The sequence below is a fragment of the Lissotriton vulgaris genome, chromosome 9, assembly GCF_964263255.1.
Source record: "Lissotriton vulgaris chromosome 9, aLisVul1.2, whole genome shotgun sequence".
NCBI classification, from domain to species: Eukaryota; Metazoa; Chordata; class Amphibia; order Caudata; family Salamandridae; genus Lissotriton; species Lissotriton vulgaris.
Window position 1 is genome coordinate 71,238,403 of NC_141697.1, and position 25,724 is coordinate 71,264,126.

General features: G+C 48.8%; 1 protein-coding gene across 3 annotated transcripts in view; it reads left to right on the plus strand.

Moving 5' to 3' along the window:
* ACTN1 (actinin alpha 1) overlaps positions 1-25,724 on the plus strand; it is a 238,339-nt gene that overhangs the window by 187,739 nt on the left and 24,876 nt on the right. For all 3 annotated transcript variants that reach the window (XM_086937047.1, XM_086937048.1, XM_086937049.1), the window contains exons 12-14: positions 3,622-3,772; positions 21,539-21,647; positions 21,772-21,912. In XM_086937047.1, coding sequence (XP_086793173.1) covers positions 3,622-3,772; positions 21,539-21,647; positions 21,772-21,912 — 401 coding nt within the window. The remainder of the gene's footprint in view (positions 1-3,621; positions 3,773-21,538; positions 21,648-21,771; positions 21,913-25,724) is intronic.

The following is a 25,724-nucleotide window of genomic DNA, read 5'->3' on the forward strand; positions in this document are numbered from 1 at the left end:
TATAACATTAACAACATCTGCTTTGGGGTAGGGCTACTGTCCAATGCAAGATGAAGTCCAATTTTCATTTCATTTGCCCCCTAGAACCGCTCCCCGGGGTGCTTAGAAACATTCCAGAGACTCGTTGCCATATGATTGTTGGGCATTGCAAAAGCAAAGACCATAAAGATTGGTAACTGCCTGGTGCACACGCTGAATCAATCCGTATCTGTAGAGCGCGACTGCTTCACCCGTGAGGGTCTCGAGGCGCTGTCTGGTAGTTCTGCCTGTTCTATTGGTTGAACATCCATGTCTTGATGTCCTTCCTGAAATGCTGGGGCGATGGTGAGGCTCTGAGGTGCAGGGGGAGGTCATTCCAAGTCTTAGCGGCCAAATGGGAAAAGGAGCGTCCTCTGCGGTTTGTCCGTCGGGTGCGATGGGTGGCAGCTAGGGCGAGCGATCTGGTTGGGAGTTTCCTGGTGGGCTGGTGAAAGGTCACACGTGGGTTGAGGTATGACGCAGTTCCTTTGTTGTGTAATGCCGTGTCTGCGTGGGTGAGTAGCTTGTATTGGCATCTCTTACTTTATTGGGTATCAATTGGCCTGTTCACCTCCGTCCTGCATTGTGCGAGCACTGGGCCCGTACTAGCCTTGGGCCTGGGTGCCAAAAGAGTATTCCCGAGCCACACTAGGCACCCTATGCCTGGCTGTGCAGAGGTCCAGCATCTCTCTGGCCCATGTTTTCCTGACTCCAAAGCTCCATGCCATAGACCACGAGGCTCATCTGAACTGGGGTTTCTTATTTATTTGGTGGTTGGAGCCGGTCCGAACACTCACCAGATTCAAGAGGGCTCTCCTAACCCCAGGATAATTGACACAGGTGGCTACTACCAACAGGCTAGAGCTACATGCTCCTAAGTACAGACTGTCCGGTATCACGGATGCATTCATCTGAATTTCTTAATTGTGAATTGTAGTTGCAGATATAATCACTATTTTTTGTTTTGGGGCTCCAATAGCCATATTAGAAGGCAGTCAGTATCCCAGAGGCATCCAAGTATCGCGGTACCTCCGGAAAACTAGACTTTGGATATACCACTCATGGTAAAAAAAAAAAAACAGATCCCAGTAACCTAGATTGACGCAGTACTCCAGCTGTGAACTAATGAGTATCCTCCACTACAGGAAAAGGTGGGACTAGAATGTTTTGCTGCATCCAGTAGAAACTGCAACATTTTTAATTAAATTCAACGTTGTTAATGCTTTGATTTGCCTTGTATTTGGCTCATTTCTCTACAAATATCAGTCATTTTCTTGGACCGGTTCTTTAGTGAGTACCTAAGGGGCACCTGAAAACTTCAGTACTTGTATCGTTTTTTATCAAAATAGTTAAAATAGAGGCAGATGAACAGAAAAAACGTCCTTAAGTGGAAGCAGACCAGTCCTAGGGCTGATATCCAGTGCCCACAAAGTGCATACACATAGAAGTATAAACTAAAGTAAAAGAGGTCTCGAATGCTCCACCTAAAAACAGCCTCTCTGCAACAAAAACAGTTGCCCAAATCTCCGCCCTGCATGTCCTGCTGTGCTTTGCAGTATGCACGTTAATCTGTGCTGTTTTATGAGGAGTTGGAGCTGCGATTGGATTCATACAGATCTCTCCAGCAAGTGCATTAACCACCAGAATTTTCTTGCCGCTATATTATACCCCAGAGCTTGCCAGGCACACAAGGACCTCTGTAGCTCGGTCCTTAGCCCCATAAGATATTTTTTAAATCTGTTTGTGGCTGGTTAGAAAATCCAGGAGCTCTCATGCTTGTTGATTTTCTGAATGTTGGCGTTTGTAAAGCCCCCGATTAACGAGGTCCTGTTTTAGTCCTCTCGTCTCGCCAGTTTGAGCTTGTACTGTCCGTCAGATGTTTCACAGAAGCTGTTTCTAGAGCTGACTGGGATTGACCGAGCTGCACCGGAAGTCTGTAGCTGTGAACCCCGACTTGGTGGCAGAAGCCGGTCCCCCTCTGAACCAATGCCATCTGGGGAAAGTTATGGAGTGACGTACAGGGGGGTGCAGAAGAGGGGCACCACATGTTGATTCGTAGTCTCCAGTAGATGAATAGTTTCCTAACACTACAATCACACCAGTCAGCAGGAGAACAGGTTGTGCGGACCTGTGAAACAGATCTTTGTTACCTTTTTTAAAACATATATTTTTTTTTAAATAGGCTTTTTTTTTGGGGGGGGGGGCGGGGGAGATTTTTATCGAACCTGGTTTCTCAGTTTCAAGATCTGCTGCATCTGTACCATTACACCTAGAACCAGTCCGGGCTATTGACATTGCAAATGATTGTTAGTTGTGTAAGATAAATACATCTCTGAAGTTACCTCAAAGGCAGTGATGGGTGAGACTGCTGCAGAAGATTTTTTTTCACCCTGAGGGCAAAAATGGAGAGCCCGATAGAGACCCGTCTCAGCACCTGCTTTTTCGAACCACCCGTGCCGAGCACCGGCAGGACCCGGCCCACTTAAAGCCCTGCTCCTTCCCCTTTCCTTCTTCACACTAAGACACCTGATATTGTGAGAAACAGTGCTTTAAATGGGCAGGCACTGTCCGGGACTGCGTACCTGCACTTCTGTAATTTGGAAGCGAGAGTACCCGCTCTTCTCAGCACTACTGCAATTTATTTATTTGGAGAGTACTAGCACTTCTCAGCACTGCTGCACTAAATTGAATGGGAGAGTACCAGCACTACTCAGCACTGCTGCGATGCATTTCATGGGAGAGTACCAGCACTTCTATATTTCCATTTAAATCACTGGTGACAAAAATACACATACCCGTGCAGTGCAAAAAAAAAAAAAGTGATGTCCAGTTGCACTTTTTGTTTTCTTGCAGCACATCTTTCAAACTTGAAATATTCCCACCGAGCTGGGCGCGACGGTCTGTTTCATAAGCAGTGTGACGGTGGACAGCTGTGCATTACTTGTTTGCAGAACATTGATTTTCAAAACACTATTGTTTCTTGTAGATACTTGATACTATATTCTAAGTAGCTTCTCGCAACCAGAGCCAGCCTTTGCTAAGGTAGTGCCGGGCCGGAGAGAGATTTTGCGCCTTTGCTGATGAAGTGAATTAAATGAGGCAGCAGGGGGTCCCTTTTGTGTTCACTGGTCAGTACCTGGAGGACCAGGGACTGGACCCCAGCGGGGGTGGGGGGGGGGGGGTTGTGATGTTACACCCCTACCTCTAAAAAAAATATTTTCTTGTAAATCATTGCTTTCAGTCGGGTGTGGTGAAGTGTCTTATCAGATTTCACCTGTGATTTGTACATACCTACACTGACAAAAATGCACACACTTGATCTGGTCTGTTTTGAAGGCCTTAAAAAATGCAGTTTACTTTGAAAAACTTTGTGTTTTATGTGCCCCTAACCATCTGCCGTCCTTTTTTTTCCACTCTCAATTAAGTCTCCCTCGTGTCGTGCCTCCCATGTGTTTTAAAAAAAGATACCCTAGCGTGTGTTTGGAAAGTCTGAAGCTCACACACCCCCAGTCTTATTGGCTAAGCTGTGTCCCTGCACATTTGTAAAATCCCAAGGCACCGTCTCGAGTCTGTTTATTTCTTGTCCTCTCGCTCCCCCTGCAGGCAAAGAAGCGATGCTGCAGCAGACGGATTACGAAAGGGCCTCCCTGTCGGAGATCAAAGCGCTGCTGAAGAAGCACGAGGCCTTCGAGAGCGACCTGGCGGCGCACCAGGACCGCGTGGAGCAGATCGCCGCCATCGCGCAGGAGCTCAAGTACGGCTTTTTATTTATGTATTTAATGCATTTTTATAAAGCGAAGACTTTACCCGAAGGCGTCAGAGCACTGAACAATAGAACCAGTTAAGTTACACGAGAGAGATCTTACAAAAATGGAACGTACAGAAATAGCAGGTCCCAGAATCCAAACACCGCAGGCAAAAGGAACACAATATCAAACACAGCAAGCAAAGAATGTACAAACAAACATAAATAAATATAACAAATTTACAATGACTAAAGAACTTCCCGGCGGGGTCTGAGAAGGAAGGAATTAGTTCTGAAAGTGTCTTTGGAATAGAAGAGATTTGAGGGCCGCTTTGAAGATCCGGATGGAGTTGGTGGCACGGAGCAAAGGTGGAAGCGAGTTCCAGATTCTCACCGCATTACCTGAGAACGATTGAGCCATCAATTTTTCCCTTTTGAGGAGGGGGCTCAAGCAGGAACTTTTACGCATTCTGAGAAGGTCTTGAACCTCCTTGGCTTCCGGCTCCCTCTCGCGCTCCGTACTCCTCCTCAGTACTCTTCCTGTGCCCGTCCCCTCACTTTTGCTCCTGGTCTGACAGTGACACAGCAAGGGTGCCAAGGGCCCTAACGCAAGCAGGGAGAATGGACCCCCGCCATCTAGTTTGGTGTCGGAGCCCATGCTACCCCTGGACCCTTGTGCCACTGCACCTGCTGCACCATTGATAGCTGCCCCCTGCTGTCTAATTGCATAAGCTGAAGTTGATACCTTGGTTGTTTGCTGAGCCAGGTGTAATGAAACTATAGTGCCCACACCGTCATTCACTCCCGCCCGCTTAAACATATACACAATTCCCACCCAAATGATACTCTGGAGACGTATTTATGGGAAAGAACTGCTGCAGGTTTATTTCATACAGCACACGTATGACGTTTATGGTGGGTCATCTTACGGGCGATCCAAAGCAGGCAGCCCCTCGCTGTCCCGCATGCCTAAGGAGCCATCTTGCACGGTGAGTCGATGCTCTGACTGTGCAGCACATTGCCATCTTCATTATACTCCCGCCCCCCCCTGTCAGGGCGGAGCGGTGTGGCACCCCCACCCCCGATTGGTTCAGGTCCCCCGACCGCCCGAAGGACTAACAGGGTGCCGTCGCGGTTTCCTGGAACCTCCTACTGTAGAAAAAGGTAGGGCTGGGACCTTTCTCAAGATTTGCCCGGCGCTAACCGCCCTTGTACCATTCAAGTTTACCAAGCAATGAGGCAGGCGCCGGAGACCAGAAGGCAGGAAACAGAAGTTTATTCCGTCGGAGCAGAACACATCAGATCAGACAACAAGGTATCATGTCGAGGTGCTCTAACAGCCTCTCGGAGGCCTGGCCTCTTATACACTGGTTTATGGCATGTGACCTTCCTTTAATACAATCAAGTCTTTGTAAGGCAAGAGAAAAAGACATCCCCGTAATCCTAGTGTCAATCCCACCCCCATATACCTTCACAATAGAGGTTTTCAACCTGCTGATAAGAGGAGGGGACCATCACGCAGCTGAGTGTTCCGTCGAGTCTTAGGATGTGTGCGCCTGATCATATCACAGGGGGTGGGGAGGCCTGGATCAATAGAGGGTCCTTTGAAGGAGAGCGACCTCATACAATAAAGGGCAGTAAATGATATCTCCCGGCTTAGGCAATGGCCTCGGACCTGTGTGGACAGTCGGACACGGGGTGAGGGGCCATCAATGGAGTGGTATTCATGCCACGTGGACAATCCAGCGCAGGAGGGAGGTTTATCAACAGAGGGGCATTCATGGGAGGAGAGGAGGTGTTGGTCAGGCGCTGGCGTGACTCCCAAGGACAGGGTCATGCAGAAGGGTCATGCTCATAAGGAGGAGGAGGGAGGGGGAGCCAGGGTGCGCGGAGGATGCTTGCTGGGTCAGAGGGACGTGCTGGCGATCGATCGTGGACAGGGAGACCATGATACCTAAAATGGCTGCCGTGCACGTAATACATAATAGCTGCCGTGCATGTAGTACATAGGTGACAAGCTGGCGCAGATGATGTTCAGATCGCAAATTAAAATTCCACAGTCCTCCCTTTTAACATGTCTCGCCAACTTGTCAGTTTGGATTTATCCCCATAAGGCCACGTATTTCTACTTCATGGAGGGGACTCATGTGCTCATTCCGGAAGTCCAAAGTCTTTGGGCACATACAGTTAGAAACAAGGCCGCACAAGGGGGGCAGACATTGGATACCTAAGCAACACCCACATAATATTACAACAGGTATCAGCACGAAGGAAAACAACTTCCAACCCCAACTCTTCAAGGTGTCCCAAAACCAGCTCCCAAGTGACCATCCTTCTTGTTCTTGGTGAACCTCTGAGGAAAGTCTGTGGAGGTGTTCAATGGCTTTGTAGACTGAAGGCGAGTTGTCAGGCACGTATGTGCAGCAGCTGGATCCGATGATGCGGCACGCTCCTCCTCGGTCGGCTAGGACCACGTCTAGGACAAGTCTATTTTGGAGGGTCACGAGGCGGACCGCCTGAAGTTCCGCAGTGTTGTTGGCGAGGATACCAGCAGTGATGTTGATCGTTGTTTCTACTGCCTGGGTCAGGTGCCGGATAGCACGGCTGTTTTCCATTGGGCCCCACAGAGGAACAAGTCCCTTTGCTGCATCTAGGAACTGTGCTCCGGTGGAGTCGGCTTGTCCAAGGTCGTCTGCACGCCTCTGCCTGTGATGGTTGGCAGGGGCTACATATGTGGGTGGGAGAACGAAGGCAATGTAACAGGTACCCTTCCAACCCTTCGGGAGCCAGGTGTAGGCCTTGGTGCCACACACAAAGTACATGTTTGGAGAAGCAACAAAGGAAGGGGGGTCAGCTGAGTCCAATGTTCTGGTGGTCTGGCAGGCGCTGTGACCCACCAGCTGCGTTCCATGGCCTTCGAGGCACACAAGACCTGTGACATTGATGACAGACAGAGCCACAGTCAGTGTTGCGGTAGTTTGTTTTTGTAGATGAGAGAAGGTGGTCCTGGCTGGATTGTGGAGCACCTGTACTTCGACTCGTTCTTTGGCTGGAATGTTTTTGATGAAGGTGGCGCCTGTGAGCGCAGGACACAGGGCAGCAGGAGTCTTTCCGGTTCTGTTCAGCCAGAACCCAGAGTAGAAGTGTGACACTGTCCGGCCGGAGGTGGCGTTGTCCTTGTGGCTCTCTTGCATGAGGATCAGCCAGGCGAGGCAAGAGCCGTGAACTGAGAAGGGTGTAGGGATGAAGGGAATAGAGTGTCCAGTGGCATGCGGGAGCAACCCGCAGATCCAACAGTTCGTAGCATTTGCAGCAATGTTGTGTTGGTGCAACAGTTGCACGAAGGAATTGTTCCAGAATTCCCTGCGCCTTTCTCGGAGCTGAGGCGACAGAGATTAGGTGATGCTCTTTCAGGGGGGTCGGCTGTGCAGTAGGTAGCAATGCCTCATGAGCCGGTGTGCTTTCCTCCAGAATCCAGAAGGAGGTCATGAGGAGGAGGCAGAAGAGGAAGACAATAAAGAGTGCGATTGTCTTTGATTTGTGCAAGTTGTCAACCTTTGGATTTCTATACTGGGTATTTCCTGTTGCTTCCATCATCTTCCTATCTGGCGCTTCCATCATCTTCTTATTTGGCGCTTCCATCACCTTCAAGGGAGCTCGGTAGCGGGCAGAACCACAGACCTCGTTTAGCTTCTCTCCCGGCAACCCTTGACTGTGTTTAGGTCACCGTTCTGAGATTTAACTTAGTCCGTGGCCTACTTAGCCGAAACTCCCTCCTTTCGACGCAGGAAATACCCTTCTCTGGATGGCACAGTGGGATCGGAGAATTTTGCAAGTTCGAGTGCCTCAGTATCGGGATAACAGTCCAATATCGGTCGGTCTTTGCTCAGGAGCTCTTCTTGGGTGCTGACGTTTTCTGTCGTAGCCAGGTTTGCAGAGACTTTTCGGCAATGATGCGCGTGCAGCCAGTGCCTCTTCCCCTCCACTCGGAGTGCCGTTCGGGTGGTGATCAGCACTTGCCAGGGGCCCGTCCACCGAGGTTCCAGACTCTTGGTTCGCTGGAAATTTCGTATCAGCACGAAATCTCCCGGTTGGATGTCATGGCCGGGGCCCCTGGAAGCATCGGGGATAGCCTGCTGCACCTGTTGATGAATGACAGACAACGTTTTAGTTAACTTGCACAGATAATCAGATAGTAGGACGTCTGGGACGTCATGAATGGAGGTCGGTTTGGGGGCAGTCCAGAGATTCATCGGACGCCCAAACACGACCTCGTAGGGGGTCAAATGGTGCTTGGTGGGGGTGGAGCGCATCGATAACAAAGCCAGTGGGAGGGCATCCGGCCAGTTAAGTCCAGTGGTGGCCACTATTTTTGCCAGTTTCAGCTTCAGCGTGGCATTATGGCGTTCCACTAGACCAGCGGATTGGGGGTGGAAGACCGCATGAAATCGTTGCTTCACCCCCAACCCTTTTAGGATTAATTGGATAACCTCAGCTATGAAGTGGGGGCCGTTGTCGCTCCATAAAATTCGACAAAGGCCATAGCGAGGGAAGAATTCCTTCAGTAGTACTTTGGCAGTAGTCATGGCAGTGTTGTCACGGGTTGGATAGGCTTCCACCCATTTGCTGAAGGCACACACAATGACTAGTACATACTTCAGGTTTTGGCATCTCTCTAGTTGGATGTAATCCATCTGAAGGACCTCAAAGGGGTGATTGGGGGTCCCGAACCCTCCCCGGGGTACTACAGTCCCTTTCCCGGGGTTATGTTGCAGACAGATGAGGCACTGCTGAACTAGGCGTCTGGCTGAGTCGGTGATTTTGTCGTTATGCCAGACTTTGGAAATGAGTTCGATCATGGGTGCAGATCCTATGTGTGCGGGGGAGTGAGCCATTGTCAGTATGGGAATCAGATATGAGTCGGGCAGCAACCATTTGTTTGCATCTTTTGTTCGCCAGCAACCCTCTTCGTCCTTCAAACCCACCCTTGCCCATTTAGTCAATTCGTGAGGGGTGCTGGCCGACTGTATGTCTCTGATCATTTCCCTTGTGTCACTCCATTTTTCTGCTTGTGACCTAGTCACATATATGCGTGTCACTGTCCTATTCTCAGCTGTGGTTCGTGCAGTGATGTCGGCTAATGCATTCCCTTGTCCGACTAAGTCTGTCACTCTTTTGTGTGCCTGACATTTGATCACCGCTAATCGTTTGGGGAGGAGAACTGCCTCAATCAGAGCGGACACTAAATCTCCGTGGAGGATTGGGGTACCGTGGGACGTCAGGAATCCCCTCTCCCTCCACAGGAGCCCAAAATGGTGGACCACTCCGAAGGCATACTGGCTGTCCGTATATACGTTCGCGGTGGTCCCTGCGGCTATGATGCATGCTCGGGTGAGGGCTATCAGCTCTGCTGCCTGGGCGGATCGTTGTGTGATGCAGGCTGTCTCAACTACTGTTCGGGCTGTCGTGACTGCATAGGCAGCTGAAGTGGTGCCATCTGGGAGTTTGATGCAGGAGCCGTCTACCCATAGCTCTCCATCGGGGTCAGGAAAAGCAGTGTCTCGGAGGTCAACCCTACTCCTAGTCTGTTCGTCTGTGAGGGTCACACAGTCGTGTATGGGAGGAACGTCGGGGTCGTTTTCAGGCAGGGGTAACAATGTGGCAGGATTCAAAGTCGTGCATCTCTTTAGTGTGATGTGGGGTGCAAGCAGAGTCAACTCGTATCCTGTCAGTCGTGCGCTAGTCAGGTGTTGGGTCTTTGTCTGGTTCAAAAGGGTGTCAACTGCATGGGGCACTAATACAGTGAGGGAGTTGGAAAGTACGATTCCCTCGCTCTGACGGATGGAGACAGCAGCGGCAGCTACTGCTCGAAGGCAGGCAGGTAAGGCTCTGGCTACAGGATCAAGAGTGGCGGAGAAGTAGGCACAAGGGCGCTGCTTAGGGCCAATCGATTGAGTCAGGACAGACAATGCGCATCCCTCCCTTTCGTGGGTGAAGAGGGAGAAGGGTTTGGAGTAATCCGGCGTTCCGAGGACGGGTGCTGAGCAGAGTGCATCCCGTAATTCCTTAAAGGAGGCTTGACACTCAGTGGTCCAAGGAAGCGGGGAGGGGACATCTTTGGTCAGCAGGGCAAGTAATGGTTTCACAATGAGGCTGTAATTAGGCAACCACTGTCTGCAAAAAGAGGTTAGGCCAACCAAAGAGCGGACCTGCTTTTGTGTTTTTGGGACGGGGGTGTCTAAGATGGTTTGGATTCGGTCAGGGGTAAGTTTCCTCCCTTCTTTGGACAGAAGATGGCCTAGGTAAGTCACTTGTGGCTGGCAGAACTGTAACTTCTTTTTGGAGACTTTATGGCCATTTTCTGCAAGGAAGTGTAGGAGTTGGACGGTGGCTGTCGTTGCAAGCGGGGTGGTGTCGGCCGCCAAAAGGATATCATCGACATATTGGATCAACACCACTCCCTCTGGTAGCTGGAAGGCATCCAGCTGTCTTTTGAGAGCCTGGCTGTAAATGCTGGGACTTTCAGTGTACCCCTGGGGAGCTCTACAAAATCGGTACGAGCGAGATTTTAAAGTAAAGCCGAAAAGATAACGGCTGTCTGGATGGATGGGGATAGAGAAAAATGCGTTTTTAAGGTCGATAACAGAGAAGGTGGTGGCAGTGGACGGGATGAGGGTCAGAATGGTGGTGATATCAGAGACCACAGGATATTGGGGTACAACCACTTTGTTAATCTCTCGTAAGTCGATGATGAAGCGGTACGCTTTCTCATCTCCTTCACCTTGCTTCTTAACAATAGGTAGGATTGGGCTGTTGCAGACGTTGCTAACCACTTCTTCAACCACTCCTGCATCTACCAGAGACTGAATGATCGCTACCAGTGCCTTCCCACCCTCTGGGGATATCCGATATTGCGGGAGTTTCGGGAGCATAGCGTCCTGTCGTACAGTTATGTGAATAGGGTCAATCATCATTCGCCCCACATCAGAGTCATTTTTGGCCCACAAGTACGGGGGCAGGGTATCAAGCAAGGACATGTCAGAGTCAGTTATGGGGCACATATGTCGTGGGAGACGGGATCTGGCCATGTCTGGGTTGTCGTACAGGATGACTCGTATTCCATCTGGGGAACACCTAATGGTAGCTCGAAAATGTTTCAGTAAGTCAATGCCCATAATGGCGTCAGGGGAGTTGGAGGAGAGTAGAAATGTCGCGTCAGCAGTGTTGTTTTCTAGGTCAAAGGTAATAGGTACGGACAGGGGGTTGGTGGAGGGCGTCCCATCGAATCCTATCGACGTTATGTGTGAGCCAGACAAGGGTGCCCTTGGAATCAGTCATTTTGATAACACACTACGTGTCGCCCCAGTGTCTACCAAGAATGGAGACTCTGTACCCAAGACCTTAGCGGTGACATAAGGACCTTGCTGGTCAACACAGAGCTCGACTGGATCCCTCCCTTGCCCCTGGCAGTCCTATGCAAAATCGGGGGCATTTTCACCTTCGGATAGCTGATATTGATTCTGTCGGGGACGGTCAAATGTATTCAGTCTTCCTGATCTGTCATTGTTAGTGTCGTTGGAGTTCCCTCGTCCCTGTACTCTATTCCTTGGACCACCTGCCACATCCCTGGAATCCCTATTTCTATTCACCTCTAGCAAAACCGGACACTGGGTTTTCCAATGGCCGAACCCTTTGCAGAAGGCGCATTGGTCATTGCTAATGTCTCTCCGTCCAGTGTGAGATGTCGGGGTGTGATCCTTAGGAGGTAGATCTCTGGGGGCGTTTGATTGGTAGTTCCCCCTTTGATGTTCCCGTCCTAGCGCTATACCCTGTATCTGGGCTATCATTACCCTTTCCTTTAAATCTTTCTTCTTCTTCTCGGATGCCCTATCATTCTCATTCTTTTGGTGCTCGTAATACTGAGCCATCTGAAGGATGGCTGCGGGTTTGGAGGCCCCCCAACTACTCTCACTCGTCTGTAGTTTTTGGGAGACTTCTTGAGTTAGTCCCTTTACATAATTTTGCACAAACAGGTGCTGTCCGGTTGCGGTGGTCATGTCCTGGCCACTGTAGTCGGAGAACACTGTCTCAAATCGGGAGAAGTATTCTGACACATCTTCCTGGGGTTTCTGTCGACAGGCCGTGACTATCGACCAGTCTACTTTTCTTTCCGGGACCAGTGTTTTTAATTTCTGGACTATTTTATCTGGGAGTTCCAGTATGTCCTTCACTGGTTTACTCCCCGGCTCTCGCTGTCTGTCTAGTTTACCGAGTTGGTCCCAGGTATGTCCAAACAGATCCGTGTGGTCAGCCTTCCGGATTTGCTTCCACACGTCGGCTGGCAGACATAGCCCAAAGAACAAGTCAATATCTGCTAAAGTCATTATTGTCGAACCCAAGGCTGTGCCTAATTCGGTATAAAATGCTGTCGGGTTCTTTCTTAAGTCGGGCAGGGTTTGCTTAAAGGTTAGGATATCTTGTCGATCCCATGGTTGGTAAACCCAATTGTACACAACCCTTCCCTTTGCATTTTCATTATTAATATCATCGCTCGTTCCCTGGCCCCATGGCGGGATCCAGTAAGGAGCCGCTTCTCTGATAGGCATCATAGTATTGGCTACTTCTGCCGAGGTTGTTTCAGGGACCGTAACCTTGGCTTCTGGTTTCTGTTCTGTGAGGTGGCGGAAGACCTCAAGCATCTGCATGAAGAGCTCCGTCGCCTCACGTTCGGTCCCATCTCCAACATCAATTTTCCTATACAGTGTTGTTAATTTAGCGGGTCCCTTACTCTGGTACCTATCTTCATACGCGTTCAGGGTGTAGTAGCTGAATCGCAAGATGAAATGCCGTCTGTGACTGTCGGCATGTGAATTATATACGCTCATTGTATAATCTTCGCTCTCCCTTCGTTCTACTAATGTCTTTGCTATTTTGTCAATCCCATCCCGCTCATCTTTGCTCAACCTATTTAGTCTGGCCGATGATTGTTTGCTAGACTCGGGGTCGTCTGATGAGGTTGTTAATGTGGCTGGTGCAAAAGCCGTGAGGGCTGGAGCACTAGCGCTGAGATCGCTTTCGCTCCCACTCGGAGCGTGAAAGCTTTGTCGACAGGGGGCATATGGAGGGGGCATGTAGATGGTTGGGGGACCTAGTAGTAACTCATCGTTCGCTCGTTGTTTGGAGGGCAATTCAGGGTAGAGTGCAGAGGGGGTCCTAACAGGACATTGGCCTGTCGACCCTGATTCTTGGTTTCGCATAGTTTCCTTTCTTTCTTTTATTTCTTCTTCTAGTTGCTTTGCGGCTAGATGGGCTGCCTTTCGTAATTCTTTCCCTATTTTTGCTTCTTCTCTTTTCTTTCGCTGTTCCGTTTCTTTGCGCCACATGCCGATACTGTCGAGCATAGTGGGCGTGGTCTTACTCTTCTGGAGCGCTATTTCTAATGTTTTTATTTTATTTTCGTCAAAGGAACCTATCAGTGGCCACTGACTTTCAGGGTTCTTTTTCGTATATTTATGCCATAGTTTAGTGTAAGCTATAGCGACTAGTCCATACTTAGTGAACATGTCCTTATTAGGGGTGCCCTCCAGTGGAGCTGGATGGTTCATCTCTAATAAGCGGTCCGGGCTAAACAGGCTACCAACCAGTGGGGAGAAGACAGGCATGACGGATTACAACGGGGACAAAAGTCTGCACTACCTATCTTATCACGGCAGACAAAGACTAGACAGAATATTTCTATTCTATGTTGTTTGGAGGCCGTGAATACCTCAAAAGAACCAATACCGAATAATCGGCCAATCAAACAATCCAGTGGGGAGAATAAGTGGGCACGAAAAATTATCGTTACCCACTCTTTCTCTACCTGCAAAGAGAGGCCTTGTTCTTCCCTGTTTGCAGACAAAGAATCTTCAGACAATAATCCACGAACGATAGTTCGGGAAACAGTGGGGGAGGAAGATAGGCACGACGGATTACAATGGGGACAAAAGTCTGCGTTACCTATCCTTCACTGCTTGCAAAGAGAGAGCCTGTTTGTTTTTCCCCGTTTGCAGACAGTGAATCTCCAGAGGGTTTCAACAAAGCGTAATACTAGTATTATCCAAACAAAAACAATTTTCCTTCATTTGTCGTGTTTACACGACCTTACCCGGACCGCATGGACGGTTTCCTGTCCTCTGGATCCAGCGCCCGATCGTCCTCTCTCCTTCGTGTTGTTCGCGGCACTCCTGATGGTTCCCAGTCAGGACCGTAGATCACTCGAGAGAGGTCTGTTCAGAACTAGTGAAGGTCGGATGATCGGCTGTCAGACGAGGGTCTATCGGACACGAGCTCTTCCCGATCGTTGCAGTCGTTCACTCTGTCATCGGGACCTCTCCCACTGGATCCACGTGTCGCTGATGGGCCCCACGCTTTGGGACGCCAATTGTAGAAAAAGGTAGGGCTGGGACCTTTCTCAAGATTTGCCCGGCGCTAACCGCCCTTGTACCATTCAAGTTTACCAAGCAATGAGGCAGGCGCCGGAGACCAGAAGGCAGGAAACAGAAGTTTATTCCGACGGAGCAGAACACATCAGATCAGACAACAAGGTATCATGTCGAGGTGCTCTAACAGCCTCTCGGAGGCCTGGCCTCTTATACACTGGTTTATGGCATGTGACCTTCCTTTAATACAATCAAGTCTTTGTAAGGCAAGAGAAAAAGACATCCCCGTAATCCTAGTGTCAATCCCACCCCCATATACCTTCACAATAGAGGTTTTCAACCTGCTGATAAGAGGAGGGGACCATCACGCAGCTGAGTGTTCCGTCGAGTCTTAGGATGTGTGCGCCTGATCATATCACAGGGGGTGGGGAGGCCTGGATCAATAGAGGGTCCTTTGAAGGAGAGCGACCTCATACAATAAAGGGCAGTAAATGATATCTCCCGGCTTAGGCAATGGCCTCGGACCTGTGTGGACAGTCGGACACGGGGTGAGGGGCCATCAATGGAGTGGTATTCATGCCACGTGGACAATCCAGCGCAGGAGGGAGGTTTATCAACAGAGTGGCATTCATGGGAGGAGAGGAGGTGTTGGTCAGGCGCTGGCGTGACTCCCAAGGACAGGGTCATGCAGAAGGGTCATGCTCATAAGGAGGAGGAGGAGGGAGGGGGAGCCAGGGTGCGCGGAGGATGCTTGCTGGGTCAGAGGGACGTGCTGGCGATCGATCGTGGACAGGGAGACCATGATACCTAAAATGGCTGCCGTGCACGTAATACATAATAGCTGCCGTGCATGTAGTACATAGGTGACAAGCTGGCGCAGATGATGTTCAGATCGCAAATTAAAATTCCACACTACGGCTCCTGGTCCTTGGCTCAGGCACCCTTACTGTGCCAGGCAGAGGTACCCTTACTGTACCCTTCTGCCGCAGAGGTACCCTTACTGTACCAGTCTGCTTCCAGATCACCCTGTACTCCGCCACAGCTCTGGAGGAGGCCCCCGTTGATGACAGAGCCCCCCACCCACTACGCTACTTGCCGCTGTCGGAGCCTCATGTACGTCCAGAAGGAACATATCCATACCTAACCCGGACAAGTGTACCCCATCTTTATCATAGTACCCTTCGTTTTTTTCTTGTATGAGTGCATGCCTAATGAACCCCTGGCCTCTCTTTTCCATAAACTCCTGCATGGATCTGTTAACTCTCCTGCGGGACTGTTCTATCGCAACTGGCGATCTAGCTCCCCTCCATTCTCTGCGAGGGACAATTTCTGACCAAAGAAGCTCAGCGGCTCCCAACCTGTTGCTTACTGCTATCAAGTCCCTCTGCATGGCCTAAATCGGGGCCCTCCTCCCCAGTGCGACCAGATCGTTCCCAACCAGATGGATGATGAGGACTTTGGGAGGGCCACCCCTCACAGTCAGGTATTGTTCTAGCTTGGACTTCAGGTTACCCCATTTCATTCCAGGAACGCCCAACCATACGATTTGCGTCCGCGCAAAAACCAGAGTCCATTTCTTGAATGCCGCCCATTGTTCCAACCTGGGAACATAAGAATGGCCCATCACCCACACACAACAGTCAGCTGGAAAGAAGACAAGAGAGCGTTCAAACAAAAAAGGGGGGAATTGACGCCATAATGTTAACACACTTGGTTTAATAGTTCCCACTACACACAGTTTACTGAAAGATGTAGTTGCAAGATATACACTGTGAATCGTTCACTGATAGTCGTGGCAGAACCTTCTGCCATAATTACATATGATACAGAATAGGAGAAATTTCGTACTGCCCGACCACCCCAGCAACCAATCCTAGGGGCGGATGTAGCGCTGGAAACAGGAGGATGACCATCTTCCTAGCCTCTTGACTCCTGCCTCCCCTATCCCCTCCTTGAAGGCCATTGTGGCCGCTCCAATCCTAAAAGAGTGGCTAAAGAATTTCTGACCTGCTCCTGACAGACCCGCTTTGGCCAAAGCTGCGCCCATGATGCGTTCCAACTGGAACCTGGTTAGGGGTGACCCATCAGCATGAATGAGGAAGTGCCCCGCTAAAAGTGGCCTGATCATTAAGTATTCCCTGACAGTAGCGACCGGGCAATATCTTGGGTCATCCAACGCCTGTAGCACTATTGTTGCGCCCCTCCCGGCCTGGTCCGTCTTAGATTTCCGGATCCGAAGCACCAGGGCGTCCTTTGCACAGACGTCTAGCATATCCAAAGCTGCCCCAGATCTGTCTGTCTTAGCTTTTGCCACTAACTCGCTTACCCTAAAGGCGCCGAAAAACGCCAGGCAGAAGGCTGTAGAAAAAAGCTGAGCTTCGAATGCTGCATTGGTGACCATTGGCAAGGTATCTATCATTCGCTGCAATGCGGGGAATTCTATTCCCACTCTCTTGTCGGCTGACCTGACCTCCTCCCAGGCCCACCCCTTGAGCGCTGCCCTAACCCTGAATGAACAAGTGGGTTCTTCGGCCCCGTTAAGTTTGGTGTCATGTTTCAAGGCCGCCAAGTGGCCGCACACCCAAGAATGTGCCCTGCCCGCCTCCTTGGCCCACACCACAAAAGACTCCACCTGTTCTTGCAGACCCAAGGCAGTTGCTCCTAAGGAAACTATCACTGCTCTGAAAGTAGACAGCTGGGCCGCATATCTTCTCCGGGTGGCCTGTGCCAGGGAACGTTGGACCATCATCGTCAATCGCTCCCCCACCGAAGGAGTCGCCACAGCGGTGCCGGTAATGGTGTCATCGCCGCCCTCGCCCGCGGCCAGGCCTCTCGGAAACTGAGCCACTGAAAGCGAGAGAGAGCGTCAGCTGCCACATTCTTCACACCTTCAATATGTCTTGCCCTAAACTCAGTGTTATTCTGCAAACCCGCACTGACTAATTCCCTGAGCAGATTCAGAACCAGGGGACAAGTGGCTGACAGCCCGTTAATAGCCTGGACTACGGCCATGTTGTCTGACCAAAAGACTACTTTCCTGTTGCCCAGCCCGCCTGGCCACAAATGCAGCGCTGCCACTATGGGGAAGAGTTCCAGGACAGTTATGTTCGCGGTTACCCCCTTCTTCTGCCAGGCATTGGGCCACCGCATTGCACACCACTCTTCTCCAAAGATCACCCCAAAGCCTTCCCTACCAGATGCATCTGAAAACAAGCAAAGTTCTTTGCTGCTTTCCCAGGGTGCCCTCCAAATCACAGTCCCATTAAAGTCCACCAAAAATTTGTCCCATATTTTTAGATCTGCTTTCAGCCCAGGACCCAAGCGCACTAGGTGGTGTTTTTTTCCTATGTTGGCCGTAGCCTTCGCTATCCTGCGAGAAAAAACCTTGCCGGCTGGTATAACTCGCGCTGCAAAGTTCAACTTGCCCAATAGACTTTGAACAACCTCCAAAGTTGCCTTATCCCTGCCGATCAATGACCTGATGTCCTGCCTCAATTCGCTAACCTTGTCAGCCGGGAGCCTAGATTCACCCGTGATGGTGTCCAGCTCGATGCCCAAAAAAGTCAGTATCTGTGCTGGACCTTCTGTCTTGTCAGGGGCAAAAGGGACTCCCAGATGTTCCGCCATTGATTCAAAGGCCCGCAAACCCTCTGTGCACTCCTGGGTCCCTACCCTGCTAAAAAATAGAAAATCCTCCAGGTAGTGTGTCACTTGTGAGATGCCATGCTTGGTGGTGAGAACCCAGCGCTTGAGCCGCGGGTGGACAGGGCTTGAGAGAGGCCGAGCCGTGGGCCACCGAGGTATAAATAGAGGGTTTGGCCCTCCCAACGGGTAGGCCCTCCCCTGGCCAGTGAATGGTGGACGCGGGTAAGGCCCCCCCCCCAACCTGTATTGGCTGGAGCTTGCCGGGTGGGACTAAAGCGCTGCCCCGCCCATGTTCCCCTGCGGGTCACGCGGTCAGCGGCAGACTGAACTAGGTTTAAATGAATCAAAATAAATGAAGTACCACACTGTAGTTGGAAAACAAACTGAAGAGGTTGTTTGCCCTCTGTTGGTCTCGGAGCTGCCACCTGTATTGGCAGGATCAGTATTTCAATATCCCGGCTGGTACGAAAATTAGGAAAATCATCTAAGCGGGATATTTTCCCCAAACAAGCAGAAACTTTGAACTATAAATATGAGAAGAAAACACTTTAAAATGTTTTCTAGGGCTGCATTAATGACTCCCGACTGATAAAGGCAACCAAGACAGAAAGGCCATGTTAAAAAGAACACAGACAATTTTACATAGAGCTCTATTTGTTGTATCCAGGTTTTTTTTATTTTTCTCTGGTAAAGGTGGCAACCCCCGTTGGAATGTTTTTTTAGACAGTGTGGCATTGATGGATGGGACAGCTGAAAGGGCCAATGTGTGGGCTGTTATTTATTGATCCCGTTGTGGTCATAGGACCAAAAAAGGTCATCCAGGCCAGTCAAACGCTGTGCGTGTCCTCATACCGTGAGCTAAAAGTCGGAGATGTGTTCTCTCCTTGTACTAAGTCTGACGCAACTTGCTCATATCCGAATGTGTCCATGTTACGAAAAACAATTTTTAATTGAATGCTGCCACCTAGTGTACACAGATAATACTGACACTTTGATTTTAGTTTTTTTTTAATCTCAAAAAAGTCTAATACTTCGATTTAATCACAACAAAATTATACAATCTTTGTGAAAGCCTTAGTTACTGTCATACATGCCAACGTACAAAATATTTTCACAATGTGAGGAGGGAGGTAGGGGTAGGGGGTTTGGCGGGGGCTCGGGCTGGTGCCGAGAGCTAAGAAGCACTCTGCCACTCCCCAAGCCCCCAGCCCCTTCAATAAAGCAACAAAAAAGTCATCGAAGTTGTTGCGATGTCCTGGGGTGTGTTCACACCTTTTAGGGACTTCGGCTGTTTAGAGCCTCCGAAAAGGAGCTGGACCCCCGCTGGTTACAGTGGTTTTCAGCTCGGTTTCCCTGCCACTACGTGATTTCGGCTTCTTACCAGGCGACCATGTGAAGGGAGCCTAAATTATGTGGCACACAGTGGCACACAGTGGCACCGTGTGAGTTGGCAGATCTGGTCTGTGTTAGTGACTTTACTAGTGAAAGGCAAGCCCAGCCTCAGAATTCATCACAATAGCCCGTCTGGGGTAGCAGCGCTGGAACTAGGGTTGTGGGAGGTGCCGTGCTTAATTTGTAAAAGAATGAGTGCTGGTGCCCACAGCTCTGCTCAAAAGCCCACAGCCAGTGCAATTTATTTATTTATTTTATTTTGAAAGTTTTATATAGCGCGAACAAGATCTTCGCAGATATCAGAGCGCTTTACAGAGGAGGGGAGCATATATACACAGATACATCAATAGTTGAATCATCAATAGTTGAATCAAATGAAAGCAATATTATTACTAGCCACCTACGTAGCACCCATCACAAAATTACTAGCCTCCTGGAACTTAAACAATATGCATCCTTTCACAACAAATTTCAATCTACTAGAGAAAGATTAACAGCAGGGTCGATCCCTGCAGGCTTTCAACTTGTTACCTACAGGTTACATATAAATATCTGCAGCTAGGATTATACCCAATGAGCTACCTTAAATGCCAGCATGCCGAATATCAACGCTGCATAGTCTTATATCACCTCGCACCTCTTTAAGCCATTACCCTTATCCCTGACCAGTTATCTCACTCTTGCAGGCTCCTGCTTTCGGTCTTTTTGACAGGTTTGCCATCTTTCTGTTTTGTTAGTTATTCTCTCTTCCTCTTGGTAAATGTCTGACGTAGAGAAAGAAGTCCTGATCTTTACGAATGAGTGCTGCTGGCCCCCAACGCCAGGTTAAATTAAGCACTGCAGAAAACCCTGAACTAGTTCAATTTCAATATTCACAATAAAGCTTTGGTTCTGTATTTGCCGGGCTGGTATTACCTAGCCATTACAAGTTCTACACCTGAAAACGAGGAAGTACACATTCTCTGCTATTTTAAGCTGGAAAATCAAGATGTTGGAGTATTTCCACCCACACATTCTAGTTTTACCAAACAAGGTTTGTGCTGGGAAGAAGTGCAGAATTTTTGCCAACCTATGCTACCAAATGTACTGGTGACCACACAATATTTCCCTGCACTAAAAGGGAAATACTCAATAATTTTTGTTGATATTAAAGTAACATTTGAATTTTTCACAAATGTGCCTTTAGTGAGTTGATGTCACTGACCAGCCCCTCCCCCCCTCTTTCCAAACATGTCACAGTACCATTGAATCAGGGGTCATATCTGGCTCTAAGAGCCAAAGCACCAGCCATATGCAAATCAGCTGTGACCCTGCTCTAATGGGAACAGTCAGCCCACATGGCCAGACATTGTCCCCTCTGAACAGGAAGGCGAGCAGCTTTAGACAGATTGCAGTCTATTTGAACCTTATCAGTGGGGTTCAGCTTGAGTCCAGTGCACAGTAAACCCAGGACTCCCACCTGGGCAGACACGTCAGATTGAGGGTGTCCACCTAAGAAAAACTAAGACATGATGGGAGGAATGCTTGAATTCATCTTCGCCACTGGACTCGGGCTGCATTCAAGTCCATTGTCTTATTTTGTTTTTGGCTGCCATGCCACTTCAGACAGGAACCAGTCTTCTGAAAGATCAGCCTTGGTCCTGCTCCTATAGTCCTAAACTATACGACTGGCAGTAGTGGGCTATGAACAAGGGCGCACTGGTGTAATATTAAGACCCTTCTATAGGCACACTTTCACGCTCAACTTCATGTGGTCCTACTTGCCCTGGACCGCATTAATGCGAAGTCCAACTTTAGAAGAAAAGGTACGTGTAAAAGTCCATCAATGATTTTTCTTTCCAAGATTCAAAGAATAGTAATATTGATTCCATAACACTTTTTAGTCCACATTCAACAAATAATCTTTTAGGAGTCTTGTGTTTCTTAATATGGATCCAAATTGTATTCAATTAATGCTTTCCTTCAAAAGCAGTCCCGCAGCCCAGCCAACACGTTTCGTCCCTACGGACTTCATCAGGGCTCAAGATCCCAATTCATTCAGAATACTCTGATCATTCTTCAGCTATATATCCCAGGGGGCAGCACATTTCACATTAATGTCTGGTCTTCCCTGCAGCAACCTTGACAGTTCAATGAGATCGGGAAGACAAGACATAAATGTGAAATGTGCTGCACCCTGGCATACACAGCTGAAGAATGATCAGAGTATTCTGACTGAATTGGGATCTTGACCCCTGCTGATGTCCATAGGGACGAACAGGAACTTTGTTGCACAGCATCGAAAACTGAAATATTTATACCAGTCTTTTCTTGGCAGTGAACTGGATTACTATGATTCACCAAGTGTGAACGCCAGGTGTCAGAAGATCTGCGACCAGTGGGATAACTTGGGGGTTCTCACCCAGAAACGCAGAGAGGCCTTGGAGGTAAGACGTGTTTGCTCCTCTGCTTTTACACTTGGTTCACTGATGTGTATATGCATACTTTTTAAAAACTCAAGAAAGTAGGTTGTGGTTTTAATCCTACCTCCTCCTTTTTGCAATTTTCCAGCGAACCGAGAAGCTTCTAGAAACCATTGACCAGCTGTACCTGGAGTACGCCAAGAGGGCGGCGCCCTTCAACAACTGGATGGAGGGCGCCATGGAGGACCTGCAGGACACCTTCATCGTCCACACCATAGAAGAGATCCAGGTACCCGATCATTCATTGTTCCCTATCTACACACTAGAAAATAGGTGGACTTAGCCGGCTCAGACGCTACATGGAAGGATACGCTTTGCATGTGAATTAATCATTATTCAAGATGCAAAACTAATGTTACAGGTAAACAGCAGATTTTTGGATGTTCTCCCTAAATCATGGAAATATTTGTGCTCCGTGAATGCTCCACCCATCTGCTAAGGTTGGTGATAACGCTACCATCTTGTACATGTTTTTATGATATTTATATAGCTCACAAATTGACCTAACAAAAAGGGCATCATGGTGCTTCTGAGAATATACAGTGAGTTCCGAGGAGGTTACTGTCAGAAAGAACATGTAAAAGGGAGTGATTATATCTGCTAATTGAACAAATGTGTCTTTATTCTTCTTTTTTTTCTTTTTTTTTTTTTCTTTACTTACGAGGGTTGACTTGAAAACCTCGCTGTAAAGGCATTGAAATCCAAGCCGACGGTGCAATTACGGAGTGCCTTCACGCGCTTTCTCTATACTTTTTAAATTTGGGGATAAAGAGCAGAAATTTTGAAATAGATCTTAATGTTCTGGAAAGAGTGTATAAGGAAAGAAGACTGGACGTTTTTCTCTGGTTGTGAATAGCATCGTTGCATAAGCCGGGAGCGGTATAGAGGCATCTTTTGCATATCGGGGGCCACTATGGTTGGTGCAGGTGGTCTATAATCTGCAATCTTCGACTCAGACCAGGCGCAAGTCTTTTTTGTGGTAGGGGGGCTGCTCAAATGCAGCCATACATCAGAACGGACTGTTTCTGCCACAGAACCTATGGGAGCTGGACAGTATAATTAGGTGCAGGACCAGGTGAGAGTGAGACCCTAATAAGCATACGGGCAAGCACTAGGGCCGAGTGCAAGGTTAGGGGTTGTGCTGGGTGGAGATCCTGATTCGTGTGGAGGGCGTGCGTTGGTGGAGCATGGAAAATTAATGGGGTGGGGTTAAGAGACACTGACAAAGAGTACATGGAGTTAAGTGGATTGTCAGCGAAAAGGAACTGAGTAGGATGAGACGGATTGATGGGAAGAGGGGCAACAAAGTAGCAGGCAGGAGGACTAAGAGCAAAACTCAAGGCATACCAAGCCGGGGGATCATACTGACAAAAAGCTGGTGGGGCCGGCCAGCATGCAAGAGGCACTGGACATTAAGTAGGAAGTAGTCTGGGATTACCCAAGTCTCTTTACTTCCTTTTCACATCACTGTTGTGCTTCGTGTTTCAAGGCTGTACTTTAGCGAAATCTGGCTCGGACACCCAACCTGACCGATGTTCTAGCTACACAAGGAATAATAAAAGAAAGTTGTCTGCTTGCTTAGATATTGTAAATCTTTGTTTATGTATTCTCGGGGGATGCTGCAGACTTCACAAAAGCAATACCAGGTAGATTCTTATGTAGGGATACGCCAGGGGGGAATCCTGGATGACTTGTAACTGAGTCATCTCGTTTATTTATTTTTATTTATTTTGAAAGTTTTATATAGCGCGGACAAGATCTTCGCAGATATCAAGGCGCTTTACAAAGAGTAGTACATGAGGGAGTATAGTCAGACAGATAAATCAATAGTTCAAACATTACAAATAGGTGGCTACAAAGCCAATCATGTGAGTAATAAGACCGCTAATACAAATAATCAAAGGGGTCAAAGCTGTAGTACAGATCGATGCAGAGTATTAACAGTGTTCGAGATAATAGTTCAGGTGTATTTAGCCATGAGGATAGCTTTTACTTCATTTTTAAAGAGTTTAGTGGAAGAGATAAGCCTGGTTTCGGGCGGGAGTGAGTTCCAGATCCTGGGCGCCATTCCAGAGAAGGAGCGCTTATATGTTTTTTCCTTCCGGAATCTTCGAGGTTTCAGCAGAAGATTGTGTGTGCCTCTAGTGTTTCTAGCTCCGCCAGAGATTGTCAGCTTCTGAGCGAGGTATCCGGGTGAGTTTAGGTGTACCGCCTTGTGTGTCATGCAGGCGATTTTCAGGTGTATTCTGGCTTCAAATGGCAGCCAGTTCAGGGATTTCAAGTCAGGGGTAATATGGGAGTGCTTTTTTGACCCAGTGATGAGTCTCGCTGCAGCGTTTAGAGAAGCTCTTTTGGGTGCGGTTGTAGTTAGTGGGAGTCCGCAGAGGGCGATGCTGCCGTATTCAATTCGAGGGATGACTAGTGCTTGTACTGCGGTTTGGAAGTCTTTGGCTGGGAGGAAGGGTTTAAGTTTCCTCAGAGTATTGATCTGGTAGTTCGCTCCCTTTGTTGCCTTGCTGTTATGTTGCTGCATGTTGAGATTGGTGTCGAGTGTTATGCCTAAAGATTTTGCTGAGTCCACGATGGTGGGTTGGACGTTGAGTGCGGTTAGGTGTTTAAGCCAAATTTGAGTGGTGGATATCTTCGCTGGAGGTGAGATCAGAAGGAACTCTGTTTTCAGGGCATTGAGTTTGAGATGATTATCGGCCAGCCACAATTGGGTGCTTCTGATCGTTGAATTCAGGAGCAAGATGTCCTTGGGGGACTGTAATTTGAGATAGAGTTGGGTGTCATCGGCGTACATGTGAAAGTGTACATTGGGTGCTTGTAGCAGGGTGGTGAGCGGTTCAAGACTAGGTTGAACAGAGTTGGGGATAGAGAGGATCCTTGGGGGACGCCTAGCGTTACGGGTATTGGCGAGGACATAAGGTTGTTGCTCTTGAATTTCTGCGACCTGTTGTGAAGAAAGGAAGTGAACCACTTGAGAACAGTTCCAGATAAACCCATTCTTGTGTTTAGTAGTTCTAGTAAATTCTCATGTTTAACGGTGTCGAATGCTGAAGAGAGATCAAGGAGGATGAGGAGGCAGGTGTCGTTTTGGTCTAGCATTTGAAGTGCGTCGTCAATTATGTGCGTCATGGCCGTTTCTGTACTGTGCCCAGCTCAGAAGCCTGACTGGTGAGGGTTGAGGAGATCAAATTGTTCAATGTGTTTAGTCAATTGTAGTTGTGCGCATTTTTCCAGCAGTTTGGCGAGAGTGGGAATATTGGTAATGGGACGGTGATTGTTGAGATCAGAGGGGTCGGCTGTAGGTTTCTTTAGTAGAGGTGTGACCTGACCAACTTTGAGGGAGTCAGGTATGCTTCCTTGTTGGAGAGAGCTGTTGATAATTTTAGTCCAGAGAGGGAGAAGCAAAGGGGTAAAGTCTTTTACTGCGTTAGCAGGAAGGGGGTCTGTGAGGTGATTGGATGGTTTCAGGGTGCTGAGCAGTTTGCCAATTTCTTCTTCTGAGTATGTGCCAAAGGTTGACCAAGTAGCATTGTTTTTTGGTTCAGTGGGTGCTGGGCACTGGGGTTTGGAGTAGAGGCTTGCGTCAATGAGGAGATCGCTCTTTATGTTGTCAGTTTTTTGGATAAAGAAAGCAGCGAAGTCTTCACAGGAGGGTGCCTCACGCCCAGTGTTGAGTGGTTGGGGTTGATCCTTGGATTGTGATCTGATTAGCTCAAACAGTTTTCTCGGGCGGTTTTTTGCTTGGTCGAGCTGGAGGCTGAAGAAGTCTGATTTTGAGAGTTTTATTTTCCTGAAGTAGGCGTTTCTCTTTTTCTTCAGATCTTTTAAGTGCAGTGCAGAGGGAGCTGATCTCCAGGTGCGCTCTGCCAGTCGCATGTCTCGTCTATCCTCATTGAGACTCCCGTCGTACCATGGATTGGAGATTTTAGTGGAGACTCTTTTTAGCTGCATAGGTGCAGCCTCGTTAATTATTGAGGTCATAGCGTTGTGATAATGGTCAGTCAGGATTTGAACGTCCGTAGCGCCTGTCGG